Consider the following 14,909-nt stretch of genomic DNA (forward strand, 5'->3'; position numbering starts at 1 on the left):
ATGAGATTATTAAAAAAATAATTACTGAGACAAACCGGTACAAAGAGCAACAATTAGCTACTCTGCATCGCAAGTTTTCAAGAATCAGAAAGTGGGAACCAGTGACCAAAGAGGACATTTTGAAATTTCTGGGCCTAATAATACTTCAGGGAGTGGTGGAGAAACCCCATGCAGAAGGGGTATTGGATAACTAATACATTACTTGCCACTCCATTTTTGGCACGGTCATGTCAGAGTACAGATTTTCCCTGATCATGAAATATTTACACTTCAAAAACAATGAAGAATTTGATGAAACTACTCATCGTGCACCAAAACTAAAGAAAATTTGGGAAGTATCTCAAATGATTCTAAAAAAATTCCAATGGAGCTAGGTGCCAGAAAGAGATATCAGCATAGATGAAAGTCTAATGGCCTACAAGGGAAGGCTCAGCTGGGTACAATACATTGCATCAAAGAGGGCGCGATTTAGCGTAAATTCCTACCTGCTATGCAAATCGTCAACTGGCTACATTTGGAATTCTGTCATATACACTGGAAAAGGAACAAAATTCAATCCAAAATACAGCAACTATGTAATGGCAACATCTTCCGTTCTTTCACTCATTGAGCCATTGCTATATCAGGGCTCTGAACACATATTCTGTCTATGATCTAACACCATGGGAGATGTCGACAGAGCCGACCAAGCAATGACATTCTTCCCAGCAATGAGGAAGCCACAAAATAAGTACTACAAGAAGATCTTCAGACATCGTCTTGAGCAATGCTTGTGGAATGCCTACATTCTGCTAAAAAAAAAAGTGACAAACCTGTGATTCATTCTGACTTTATTTGGAAAGTTGCTGAACGTATCTTTGTGAACCACCAAACACCATCAATGGCTGTGAATAGAGCTAGACATTGTGCTGTTGGCGTTGTCAACCCAGAACGCCTGACTGATCGTCACTTCATGGACTACATCCCACCAACCGAGAAAAAGTCAGACTCATATAGCACCTGGGTCAAAACAGCAAGATATGTTGTAGAAAGGAGATCCGAAATACTCGACAAGCCATGGATGTCCAAATGAAGATTTAAAGCAGATATATCACCCCAAAGCCTCTCATTCAGCCAAGCGATGGCGGATGAAACCAGAAAGGAGGAACAGAAAATAGTGTAATACTGCTAAAAAACGCGTTAAGGCCACGCTACTGACAGCCTACCTTTACATCTTTTCATGCTCCTCCCCAATGAGATGTTTGTAAGTGCAAATTTTATTACTGTATGTCTGTACTCTGTGCCATTCATTATATCACCTACTAGACGCCAGTGATTGCATTGCTAGGAAAATGTCCTACCATAAAAAAACAACTTGCATTCGGCGTCTTTTTCTCAGGATTATTTTTTCATTGTTTAATAATATTCAAATGTGGACATTTCATTTAGAGGATATCTAAATTTGTGTTTACCTAAATCCATTAGGATGTGTTGAAACCAGTTTACAAGCTCACATTGTATATTTGTTTTGCAGCAGCATCCACTGTACATCCCTGTATGGGTGACAATCCCAGTGGTGTAAGCTGCAGTTGTTCTTTTTTTTTTTGCCTCCATGATGTGTTCTCAGACACATGAACAGCCTGCAATATTTATTAGGGAGAAATACTTGGTGCAGCTGCTCGCTGCATGAAAACAGGAGGCACGTGGCACTCACATGTTCAGCAAGGAACTTGGCAGCACGGAATGTATTAAATGAAACTTTAATTTCCTACTGAAAAAAAAAGACGGCATCACTTGTGAAGGATATTTTCCCCTTTTTTCTAGGAGAATGTCCTAGTTATACTCTCTGGAAACATTAATATTTCATATATAAAAAAATAAATAAAATTATTAACTGCAACTATACTTGAAAAATGGCCATAACCGAGTTGCTGTGTCATTATGTTTTCTGTTATGTGACCTGCTTGTTTTGCAGAAGAGTTTATAGATTATTTCCATGGAAAACAATATTGGGTGTCACTAAAAAAGCGCAGGTGAGAAAATGTTTGGATTGGCAGGAAGTACATAGTTTGGCCCTCTATTAATGCTGCAGGCCTTCAGCTGAATGCTGATTTAAGAAGGCTAGAGTTGCAATTACAAGTCTTGGTTAGACTCTGAACATGATTTAAGGCTAGGTTCACACCTCTGCATATGTCGCAACGATACCCACAGTGAAAACACACTGCTCTTCAAAAACACGCGGGACTGCCATTCATTCTGAATGACACCTCCACACATGTAAAATCGCAGTGCATGTGCAATTTCCATGCGGCCACATTTTTTAAAAGGTGCATGCACCTTTTGTTTGCGGAAAAACGAATTTATTTGAATTGGCTGCCGCTCCTGGGCAAACGTGGCTCACAAAGACCCATAGGTGTGAACCTAGCGCTAAACTGCACCCAGCTTTGTGTAGTATAGAGGTACTGTGTCATAGATGGATCATTTTTTTTGTAGCTGGCCAAAAAAAAAAGGAACTGAATCTTCTATCCACAAAATTGAGGTGGATACAGTAGATCCCTGTTGAGACACTGTATTCTGACAGAAGGGATTCTCCACTGCTAGAATACACTGATCAGTGGCTGAGAAAATTTTTCCAACAAGCCCATTCAACAGAAGTCAATTGTTAGGTCGAGTGGGAGCAGCCAAACATGGATGAAATTTCGGCCAACCCCTGCTAAACCGGCCAAATTTCCATTCATCTACGGCCACCTGCGAGTAGGGCTTTAAAGTATACCTTGTATCATATACTGCAGAAATAAATAAACTAAAAAAAAAAACACTGCTGTTAGATATTGTTCATATTGCAAACAAATTTTCCCTTAGCTTAGTGAATGTGTTCAAAATCTTCTTTGCAAAGAATACCCAATCACATGAAGTATTTTTGTTTTCACACAATTGGATGATGGAAGTTAGAAGGTCTTCACTTTTCTCTTGAAAAACCTATTTACCTTTAAGTAAAGCAAAAAATTGCAGTCTTTTTTTTCTGCCACAGTTTCAGGCAGAACATTTCTGATATGCTGAGCACAAATAGTATATCCAAACACATACAGTAAAAGTTGACAGAGATAAATAGATTACTTTGTTATGTATTCATGATACGTCATTGAGATTTAGGCACGGTTTACACTAGATGCGGTGCAAATTTACATCGAATTCGCTGCAAATACGCACTGCATCAAAATCACGACCTGTTCATGCAAACTGATTGCGAAGGTTATGGTAATTACACATGCAATCAGTTGGCAAAATGCTGCACAATTAGCAGAATCAGATCGCATAGGTGTGAACAGCTATGAGATCTGATTCTGGTGCGGACAAAAAAAGGGTCCTGCACGAGTTGGGTCCGAATGCGATGCAAATTCAGCCATTCATCGCATGTGATCTGCACAGCAGTGCGGTGCGAATCACATGCGATGTCTACCATCGCACTAGTGTGAACCAGCCCTTATATGGAGTTGTCCGTTAAAGTGCATATAAACTCTAATAATAAATTCCTTGTGTTTGCTCCCCTGTGGTTTGTTAAATATACTTTCAAAAACATTTTTTTATAACTGTTTGACAAGTGCAAGAGTTGCGACAAGAGCTGTTCATGCAGCCAGAAATCTTGTAAGCTTCCTATGTTCTCTGGGGAGATATCAATTGGCAGGTTTTTCAGCTATCTGGGCTACAAAACACCTCCCCTTGATATGGAGAAAGAAAAAGGGAAGTGTTATGTAGTCCTAACACATTGTTATACAGTCCTAACCCACTTTCTTCATAAATCCCGTGTTAATGGCAGGATTACCAGGTTAAAATAAAGAAAACAAGTGTTAGAAATTAAAGTTAATGCAGCCACCACATCTAGAGACCAGTCAGCTGAATACTAACATTTTTTTCTTCTTGGATTTTGATATGCTTTAAGCACCTCGTAGTGTGTTGAACAGTTATAAGCTCTTTCTATTTTACCCTTGAATTAAGAAGTCAGGAAAAGATGTGATCATCTGAGCTAATATGACAAAAGATTATAATTTCTGGTGCTAGATAGCAGTTTTGCAATGGAGTGGTCCATCATATTGCATCTTATTTGCATGACCTTAGCAGGTTTTCAGGTGCCACAAAAAAGTATGGCATCTATTCTGGTGTTTAAGATAGATATTAATTCTTCACACACTCCAAGCTAAGAAAACATAATTAATTTCACATTCATAATTGCTCATTATTATGTTGCCTTTATGTCTCATTCCCAAATGTTTTCTCCAATATCTATGCTGCCCTCTTGTTATACCCAATGATAGAAAGTCACATAATAAGTAAAAAAAATAAATAAATAAACTTTTTCTTAATAAAAAAGCTATGGTAATAAAACAACAGAAGAATTTTATACATTTTAGTTTAACCCTATAATGACGAAAGTCAACACAATCTTATCACTTGGACACAGGTTTTCAACTTGGCAAGTACAAACGGACCACAGTAGTACCACCTATATATAATATAATCTATACAATGTAGGTTGGAACAACTCGTTGCACTTTATACGTAGCTTCTTCAGTACTATAATAGATGGGGTATAAAACTCTAGTACGCAAATAAAAATACTTTACTAATTGTATACACATAATAAATCATATCCAAAAAATATGGGATAATTACAGTATATATGGCACGCACATTTAAAATGGCAGAATTTCAACGTGCAAAACAGGTCTTGTGGGCAGACATAGGGGTAAAGGATCCTCACAAATCTCCTGAAGAGCCCTTGTATATAATAACATGATAATTTTGGTTAGAGTGGTGGGAGCTTGGAACCCTTGTCAGGTTTTTATTGAGATATAAAGAAGTCCAGCTGAAAAACTTAATCTATGGAATAAGCAAGTTGCCACGGGGATTGTTGTGCAACAAAGGATTCACAACTGCTATATGTCTTTATGATTTTTACTCTATAGCATTTTAATTATTCAACTAGGCATCTGGCCATTTTAGATATGTCTGCATCTGAGAAAATCGTTAATTTTTTCCAGCTTATTGGATGTACAGTCCAATATTGTGGAGCTTTTTTCCTATAATAAGCTTGTTGCAAACAGTTCCAAGATAAATTTGTTAAGATTCTTACAGTAAATTTATTAATACCCACTGAAGCTTTTTTCTTAGATGCACTTAGTTATTTCCACTATAGGATATATAGAAACTGAAATGCACCATTTTTGAGACTCCCAGTATTAGGTTTTGATACATGTATGTGTATATATATATATGTGCTGTTTATTGAAATATGTGAATGTATGTGGGTGGGTTGTTGAGTAACAATTTTTATGTATGAGTAGAAACTGTGTTTTTATTGTGGTAATTTGATGTTTTTTTAAATGGATAATATACATGTAATAAAGATATATCGTTTTTTTTTACAAAGGTATTTGGATGGTTGACTATAAGTAGCCCTAATTTATTACAATTTTGTCTATAGGTCTTTATTGCCCTTTGTGTCCCTGTTCCCTTTGTATGTTTGTCCATTGTCACTAGGACTGAAAGTAAGGGGAAATCCACAATTTTGAGTTACTAACAGTAGAAGAGGAAAAATCTTCCAATAGGAACACTTCTTTTGGTGTCAACTCTCAAAGAATGTATGTTCCTTACTTTGGAGAACTTTCCTCTCACTTTCTGTTGTGCCTATAGGACACAAGGCAAAGGGAAATCTCCCCAAGGGGACATAGGTGGCAACAAAACCTGCCAGGGTTTTAACTAGAGATGCACCGAAATTAAAATTCTGGGCCGAAACCGAAACCGAAAATTCAGGATGCCCTTGGCCGAAAACCGAAACCGAAAATGACTTTAACCTCAATAATCTACATAATAAAAGTGTCAAACACGCCTATAATAAATAAACCATAAATTGATATCAGCAATAAATAAGCAATATATTCAATATCCTATTAAAGCTCTCACTAATGTGGATAAAAAAAAGAATGTGTGGCTTATACAGTGCATAAATATGAACTTAGCAAATCACTTAAATAAATAGAATATACGTTTTACTGCACTTGTTATTGCTCATTTATATTTATTCTATATTTGCTAAGTTCATATTTCATGTAGATTATTGAGGTTATTTATATATTGATAATTTATTTCCCTATATATATATACTGTATATACAGTGGGTACGGAAAGTATTCAGACCCCCTTAAATTTTTCACTCTTTGTTATATTGCAGCCATTTGCTAAAATCATTTAAGTTCATTCTTCTTCCTCATGAATGTACACATAGCACCCCATACTGACAGAAAAACACAGAATTGTTGACATTGTTGCAGATTTATTAAAAAAAGAAAAACTGAAATATCACATGGTCCTAAGTATTCAGACCCTTTGCTCAGTATTTAGTAGAAGCCCCCTTTTGATCTAATACAGCCAGGAGTCTTTTGGGAAAGATGCAACAAGTCTTTCACACCTGGATTTGGGGATCCTCTGCCATTCCTCCTTGCAGATCCTCTCCAGTTCTGTCAGGTTGGATGGTAAACGTTGGTGGACAGCCATTTTTAGGTCTCTCCAGAGATGCTCAATTGTGTTTAAGTCAGGGCTCTGGCTGGGCCATTCAAGAACAGTCACGGAGTTGTTGTGAAGCCACTCCTTCGTTATTTTAGCTGTGTGCTTAGGGTCATTGTCTTGTTGGAAGGTAAACCTTCGGCCCAGTCTGAGGTCCAGAGCACTCTGGAGAAGGTTTTTGTCCAGGATATCCCTGTACTTGGCCGCATTCATCTTTCCCTCGATTGCAGCCAGTCATCCTGTCCCTGCAGCTGAAAAACACCCCCACAGCATGATGCTGCCACCACCAGGCTTCACTGTTGGGACTGTATTGGACAGGTGATGAGCAGTGCCTGATTTTCTCCACACATACCGCTTAGAATTAAGGACAAAAAGTTCTATTTTGGTCTCATCAGACCAGAGAATCTTTTTTCTCACCATCTTGGAGTCCTTCAGGTGTTTTTTAGCAAACTCCATGCGGGCTTTCATGTGTCTTACACTGAGGAGAGGCTTCCGTCGGGCCACTCTGCCATAAAGCCCCGACTGGTGGAGGGCTGCAGTGATGGTTGACTTTCTACAACTTTCTCCCATCTCCTGACTGCATCTCTGGAGCTCAGCCACAGTGATTTTTGGGTTCTTCTTTACCTCTCTCACCAAGGCTCTTCTCCCCCGATAGCTCAGTTTGGCCGGACAGCCAGCTCTAGGAAGGGTTCTGGTCGTCCCAAACGTCTTCCATTTGAGGATTATGGAGGCCACTGTGCTCTTAGGAACCTTAAGTGCAGCAGAAATATTTTTGTAACCTTGGCCAGATCTGTGCCTTGCCACAATTCTGTCTCTGAGCTCTTCAGGCAGTTCCTTTGACCTCATGATTCTCATTTGCTCTGACATGCATTGTGATCTGGAAGGTCTTATATAACCAAACACAGCTGGACTCAAATGAAGGTGTAGAACCATCTCAAGGATGATCAGAAGAAATGGAAAGCACCTGAGTTAAATATATGAGTGTCACAGCAAAGGGTCTGAATACTTAGGACCATGTGATATTTCAGTTTTTCTTTTTTAATAAATCTGCAACAATGTCAACAATTCTGTGTTTTTCTGTCAGTATGGGGTGCTATGTGTACATTCATGAGGAAGAAGAATGAACTTAAATGATTTTAGCAAATGGCTGCAATATAACAAAGAGTGAAAAATGTAAGGGGGTCTGAATACTTTCCGTACCCACTGTATATACACACACATCTGTATTTTTTTCCCTTCTCAGTTTACACACTACGCTGATAGAGAATATTCACATTGAATCCTACATATACACCGGCAGCCCCAATCACTTCCTCTTCTCTTTATATATCTATTATAAAACCCCTCCCAAGATTATATCTTGAAGTGGGCTGCAGCCAATCTCTCTATTATCTCTTTATACATATATATTTCTTAATTTCTTTATTTGTTATCCTAAGCACAGATTCTTAGTTTTTTGATCTAAGGGGTTAACTTTATTAACTCGCGCACTGCAATTAGAAGGGGGTGAGCACTGCACTAGGCTGTGAATCCATTCTACTACTGACATTTATGCAGGAGAAAGGGGGAGAAACAGTTTTTTTTTTACAGCACAGCACAGCACATAACATTACCTTCCTCCACAACAAACACCACGTGAAGACACTGAAGGGAGGAGGTGGGTGGAGCGTTGCAGCAATCGGCGTGGAGGAGAATGAGATCCTCCTACACTTGTCACTGTGCATTCTGGGTCCCTCTCCCCTGGGACGACAAGCTGTAAATCACAATGAAGGCACCGCATCGGATCGCGGCGGACAGGGAAGTCAATGACTCACTTCTTTCACAGATCAGCGGCCATACATTTTCGGCTTTTTTAACCCCCTATCGGCCGAAATGAAATAGTAGCATTTTCGGCCGAAAATATCGGCGGCCGAAATTTCGGTGCATCCCTAGTTTTAACCATTCCCTACTCTGGCCAAGGTAAAACAAAGTTTTGGATTTAATTACAGGAAATATTCTAAATCAGGTATCTGCAGGTATACAACCCTTATATTTTAAACTTTAACTACATTGCAAGCTACAAATGTCCTAAAAAATAAACTTAATTATTTGATAATAGAAGGAAAAAAAATGAAAATTATTATGAAACAAAAGCCTTCCTATCTTCCTATCAGCCCCTAGATAAAGAACTAAATCTAGCCCTGTTAGGTTAGGGTTTTTTTTTTTATTTACATTTTTTTTTGTATTGCTCTGCGTTCCCCTATTGGAGGGATTTCCCCTCAAGTTTCAGGTTAGGATGCAGGTAGCAAACACAATAAGAAGCAAGGGGAATTGTTTTCAAAGAGCACATGAGCAGAAATAAAAGCAGAAATAAAAGGCAGGCATTCTTTCTATCCAAAACTCAAAAAAGAAAAACGAATTTTTCTGAAGTTTGGTGTTAAAGTTATACGTCAATAGCTTACGTTAATAGTCTTTATTTTGCATGTGTTTATAGCATATTTACAGCTTTTGCTTCTTTCTAAAAATGTGCAATGTCTGACTATGTCTTTTTCTTCCAGCTGGTGTCAGCTGCCCTCGCTCAGTACCTCCAGCATATCCGCCGCCTCAGGAGCCAGGAGCCATCCAAGGACAGTATATGGTGACCGATGGCATTTCACAACCACAAGTTTTTGAGTTCACTGAACCTAGAAGAAGTCAATCCCCGTTCTGGCAAAACTTCAGCAGGTTGACGCCTTTCAAAAAATAATACAGAAATTTAAATATATAAATATATATTGAGAAAGGAGTATTAAAATTAGAAAAAAAGAAATTATATTTATAGATGGACCTTTTTTCGGAGAAGCACTGTTGCAATTATTCTATGAAAGGACCAAAAAAAAAAATAAAACCCAAGAAAACTAACTAAAAACAAAAAACTTTTTACTCCTTAAAATATTTCATTTTATTTCCTCCATCGGACATCAGGAACTGCTCTGCTTTGAAAAGCTTCATGAACCATTAACTCTCTCTGTAGAGTTTCATTCACAATCAGAAGACTTTTACCGTTTCTCTTCTCAGACTCTGGGACCTTCCTCGCTTTCCATGTTAGTGACCACTCACGTTTCTGAGTCGCCTGGTTTCCAGTGGAAATTGCACATTTTGTTTAAAAGAACATTCTCTCTGATTCAGGAGGGAAACACAATGGTTAAAGGAAAGCATTCAAACAAAACCTACAAGCTACTTTAATTTCATAATATCCATCAACATACATTCCCGTGCCTGCAGATCCAGTGGGACTGCCAAAGAGCTGCTAGTCCCCCTGGTGCTGGAAGGTTTGCCCATGCCTCATTTGCATTCATTCCTCAAGAAGCAACCATTTTGAAAGTTGTCACATTCTCAACTAAGCACTGCTGCACAAAAAATGACAGGGGGAGCTTATAGAATGCATAGGCTAGGTAAAAGATGTGTTAACCTAGATGAACAGTATTGGAAATGGAACAGAGGGACAGCACCCTACGCTAGTTGTGCATTATTAAATACTCTTATTGTTTGAATCTCTGTTTGTTCACAGGGTATGAAGAAGCAGGAAAAGTAGAAAATGAGCTTCTTGCTTACCTGGTGATTCTCCACTGTTGTAGCTGTAGCAGAGCTTTGTAGTTCCCAGTGAGTCTGCTAGCTACTGTGCAGTCCCTCTATTGCTTTAACTATTCCGTATATGTTCTCGGATAAGGATAAAACATGGCTTGTTACACTTTTATCACATGGTGATATTTATTTCCTGTTCTTCCCAAAGAGTATGGGTTTTATTGTTTTGTCTTTTTTTGGTTAGTGAATGCTGTCACTTCAGTTGTCTGAGTGAAGAAATTGGCAGCAACTTTTATTTTTTTGCTGCCAGTCACTGTTATTTTTATTTGGGGTCACTGTGAGCTTTGTAACTAAAAGAAAATGTGAAATGAGAAAGATCAGATGCTTGATATCCTTACACATTTGGTGATCATTCAATGCTGCATCCTCATTTCTGCCTGAAGCCATGCTTGCTTGGGAGAGGCAGTGGTTAGTGCTATACTTCCTTGTCCAAATGGCAATAATGTCTATGGTGTAAAATCCCTAAGGCTTCACATATGCTCAGCAGAGCACTTTAGCCTAAAGGGCAGCAGCTTACTTAAAAAAACTGCTTACAGTCCTGGTGCTGGCTTGAGGTTTAAAAATGTTGTGAAAAGTATTACATATTCTCTTTGCATATAATAGAAAGTCATTGGGTTTCCTTGTACATTGCCATTTACAAGTACTTTTAGCTATTTCATGTTCCCTGCCCTTTAACCTCTGTTCCTTTTATTTAAGAACCATTCCTTCTACCCATCTCACATTCTTCCTTCATTGGTAACTACATTATTTAAGTGTAAATATATGAACACTTTAGGTCTCCTTTTGTATAATCCCTCTGCACCATTCTTTTTCTGCTTTCTCTCATATTTAGTATTCAGTGTAGTGCCTCTTTCCATGCTGCAGACGGTGTAGGCTCATTCATTTAAATGGGTCTGCTTTCCCCCAGAGTAAAGAGGAAGACAGTGTCAGAGCTTATTAAACAGTTGCCTTTGTTTCATCTCTCACGTTGCTTTCCCAAGGTGCTCCCATCATTTTGTTTGTAGAGTCTAGCTGTTTTTTACATTCGCCCATCGTTCTGCTACACTTCATATACCACACTTTGATGATTGAGTCTAGTCTGCTAGCACACTACTGCCAGCTGTACCCACCTCTCACTGTGCTGAATGATACTGTGTCAGGTGCCTTGGGACTAGCAGATTATGGACCACCAGCAGGAATCAGAAGCTTAACTCACAAGATATGAAGGTGCATCCACTCTTACTATTAGTTAAAATGATGGCACTCTTTGTAGCTAACAACTTTGTGTGATATTTTTACCATTATCATAAATACATACTTGTGAGTTTATTTGACAACGTAAGGAGCAACATAAAAGGGCAATAACCCATAAAAACGTACAAACAATCAGGTATGGAAATAAGGTAAATGTGATTGGTTGCAGTGGGTTACTGCACTTTAAACATCAGCATTGCTCCTTGCACTGCCTTACTAAATAAGTCCATTGGATTTTGTTCACATGATTTAAATACATGACATATCAATTCTGAATCCTGTTTATGTCTCGTGTAGAGACTGAGAGATGGTAAAACTTCTTATGGCACGAGCTGCATGTCTACAAGCTGCATCCTATTACCTAAAAAAAAAAAGAGGTTTTCTGGATTGAGGAGATCAATGTAATATGTAACTTACTGTAAGCGATTTCAGTGTATAGGATTAGGAACACACACAATAGGTGCACTGATATCTACTCATTGGCGTATTACACCCAATGAACTTGTGACAATCATATGAACAGAATGAACAATGAATGTAATGTGGCTATAGCCAACAGAGGGAACTACACTGTAGTATTTACATTTAAAAACTGCAGTGGTAAGCTTTTATCATATTCCTTATTCAGGGAATAACAAAAAATGCTTTTTTGTCCAGATATAGCACAACTAATTAAAAAAAAAAAAGTGTTTATTTTTTAATCCTTGTCAATTTTACATTGCGGTATATCCACTATATACTGAATCAAAATCCAATTCAACATCTGTTGAAACTGTTGAAATTGAGAGCATGAAGGTTGCAGTGCCGAGCCTGCATTCATTGCGATAAAATAAAATTATAGGCCATGTGCAATTCTTCTTGAAACTGTGCCTCTCTTTATGTACAAAGTTTATGTTTATGCCCTACTTCTTAATACCTGGAAGCTATGTAAAGCCTTTAAAACTTGATTGCGCAATAAGATCAGTAAATCTTTTTGTAAACGGATGTTAACAGGTTGAGCTGTTCTAGTGTGCTGTAAGAATGAATGCACCTTCCTGGTAGCACCACCCAGCTTTCATGGAAATATGCATATCTGGACTTTCTACCTCCTTGGGTTTCTCTGTCTGGTGTTGGATTCAGAGTACGTGTATGTATACACACGTTTTACATTTTAGGACCCGTTCTAAATCAAATGTTATACTTAGATTATACAGGGGTGTTAATCTGTTATATTTATTTATTTATTTTTTCTCCAGTTTGAAAATTGGCCATTTAAATATTGCTAAATCTAGAATATGAAAAAGGTCACAGCTATAACGTTTTTTTTTTTTTTTCTGCTTGATTTATGCATTAAAGCATAACTACAACCAAAAGTATTTTTTTTTTTTTTTTTAGTTTGGAAAGAGTTACAACCTCTCTTGGGGTTTTATTGCTGTTTGCGATAACACTAGTGAGAATATGCTCATTTCCTATGTCAGTAAACCCAGAAAAAAAATTAATTATGGGAACAGGGGTTACCAGAGCAGAAAAACATGGACAGTAATAAAAGCCAGAAAAAAGGTTCTAACCTTTCCCTGCTCTCCTAGAATAAAATAGTTGTTGTTGCTATCTCTATTTTCCTAGAGATATTTCCTGTTCTTCTGACTGCCAGGTCAGGAAGTTAGCAAAAATCTCCCCAGTGGGGACACACAATACTATTCAAACCTGACCTGAGGTTCTAACCCTCGGTCACTCTATCCAAAACTAAAAACAAAAGATTTAAGAAATGAATAGAAGTAGATGTTGTAATGGGGTTGTTCGGGGCATAAAAATTCCTTTAATTTAATAACATGTTCTTAATTTAGGTTTATATAATTTGTTTTATTCAATGAGCTGCAAAATGTGATCAGCTCAGCAGGTTTCTCTAGTTTGCCTTTGAGCACGGGGAAGATGGATTCACTTCAAAAAGTACTGTATTCAGCTTTATCTATTGTGGATAGTGCTACTGAAAGTTATCTAGAGGTGTGCTTCTATAAAGTAATACAATGCTTAGAGTGAAACACTATGGCAAAGAATTAAAGGAAGAGGACTAGCACAAGTGTGTAAAATCCTTTACTGCTTTGGGCAGAAGTTACATAGCTACTCATGATCATACATTTCATAAGCACAGACAAAGAGGAGTGCCAGAACGTGATGCTGTTTTGCAGTAGAGATTGACCTCCTATACCTAAATGAACTATGTTCTCTACTGTACTCTGTAAGGAGGCTTGTAAGGATTTTGCATGCTGGTGCTTGGTCTTTTTATTTCACTTCTCTGCTATGGATCCTTCTCCTTCGGGCTTATGTTACAAGGGGAGACATGCAAGAACCCGTGTTCTAAGAATGTTGGATTTTTCCGTTCAAAATTGGAGAAGAGAATGTAAATAAGTTCAGTTAGGTTTCTTTCATCTGACGCTTATAAATGAATAATTGGTAACAACATTTTTTGTGAAGACCTCACACATTATAGCAGTAACATATTTGCCTACCTTGGACTATTACAAATTGTGAGACACAGATGAGTGCCAACTTGCCAATGTTTATGTCTTTCGAGTATTTTACTACTGATTTGCTGGTAGTGATGGAAGACCGGTACAATGGATATAAAAAGTCTACACACCCCTGTTAAAATGTCAGGTTCCTGTGATGTAAATAAAGGAGACAAAGATAAATCATTTCAGAACTTTTTCTACCTTTAATGTGACCTATAAACTGTATTACTCAGTTAGACAACAAACTGAAACCTTTTAGGTGAAGGCAAGTAAAAAGAAAAAGCTAAAAATATTTGGTTGCATAGGTGTGCACACCCTTAAACTAATACTTTATTGAATCACTTTTTAATTTTATTACAGCTCTCAGTCTTTTTGGGTATGAGGCTATCAGCATGGCACATCTTCACTTGACAATATTTGCCCACTCTTCTTTGCAAAAACACTCCAAAGCAGTCAGATTGCGAGGGAATCTCCTGTGCACAGCCCTCTTGGGGTCTGGCTGGGCCATTCCAAAACTTTAATCTTTTTCTGGTGAAGCCATTCCTTGATTTGGATGTATATGCTTTAGGTCGTTGTCATGCTGAAAGATGAAGTTCATCTTCATGTTCAGCTTTCTAGCAGAAGCCTGAAGGTTTTGTGCCAATATTGATTGGTATTTGGAACTGCTCATAATTCCCTCTACCTTGACTAAGGCCCCTGTTCTAGCTGAAGAAAAGCAGCCCCAAAGCATGATGCTGCCACCACCATGCTTTACTGTGGGTATGGTGTTCTTTTGGTAATGCGCAGTGTTGTTTTTGCGCCAAACATATCTTTTGGAATTATGGCCAAAAATTTCAACCTTGGTTTCATCAGACCAGAACACATTTTTTCCACATGCTTTTGGGAGACTTCAGGTCTTGGTCATAGCCCAGACATATTAAGAATATAGGATATTGTTGTCACATGTGCCACATAGCCGGTACTTGCCAGGTATTCCTGCAGCTCATTTAATGCTGCTGTAGACCCCTTGGCAGCCTCCCCGACCAGTTTTCTTCTTGTTTATTC

The 14,909-nt window shown here is 38.1% G+C and overlaps 1 protein-coding gene across 2 annotated transcripts in view; it reads left to right on the forward strand.

Moving 5' to 3' along the window:
• The window catches only part of ARHGEF9 (Cdc42 guanine nucleotide exchange factor 9), a 621,241-nt gene extending 607,601 nt beyond the window's left edge, over positions 1-13,640 (forward strand). For both annotated transcript variants that reach the window (XM_082263895.1, XM_082263896.1), the window contains one exon: positions 9,078-13,640. In XM_082263895.1, the coding sequence (XP_082120021.1) occupies positions 9,078-9,265 (188 nt within the window). In that variant the 3' untranslated portion in view covers positions 9,266-13,640. The remainder of the gene's footprint in view (positions 1-9,077) is intronic.
• The last annotated feature ends 1,269 nt before the right edge of the window (positions 13,641-14,909 follow it).

The sequence above is a fragment of the Pelophylax lessonae genome (genome assembly GCF_965119305.1).
Source record: "Pelophylax lessonae genome assembly, chromosome: 7".
Classification (NCBI taxonomy): Eukaryota; Metazoa; Chordata; class Amphibia; order Anura; family Ranidae; genus Pelophylax; species Pelophylax lessonae.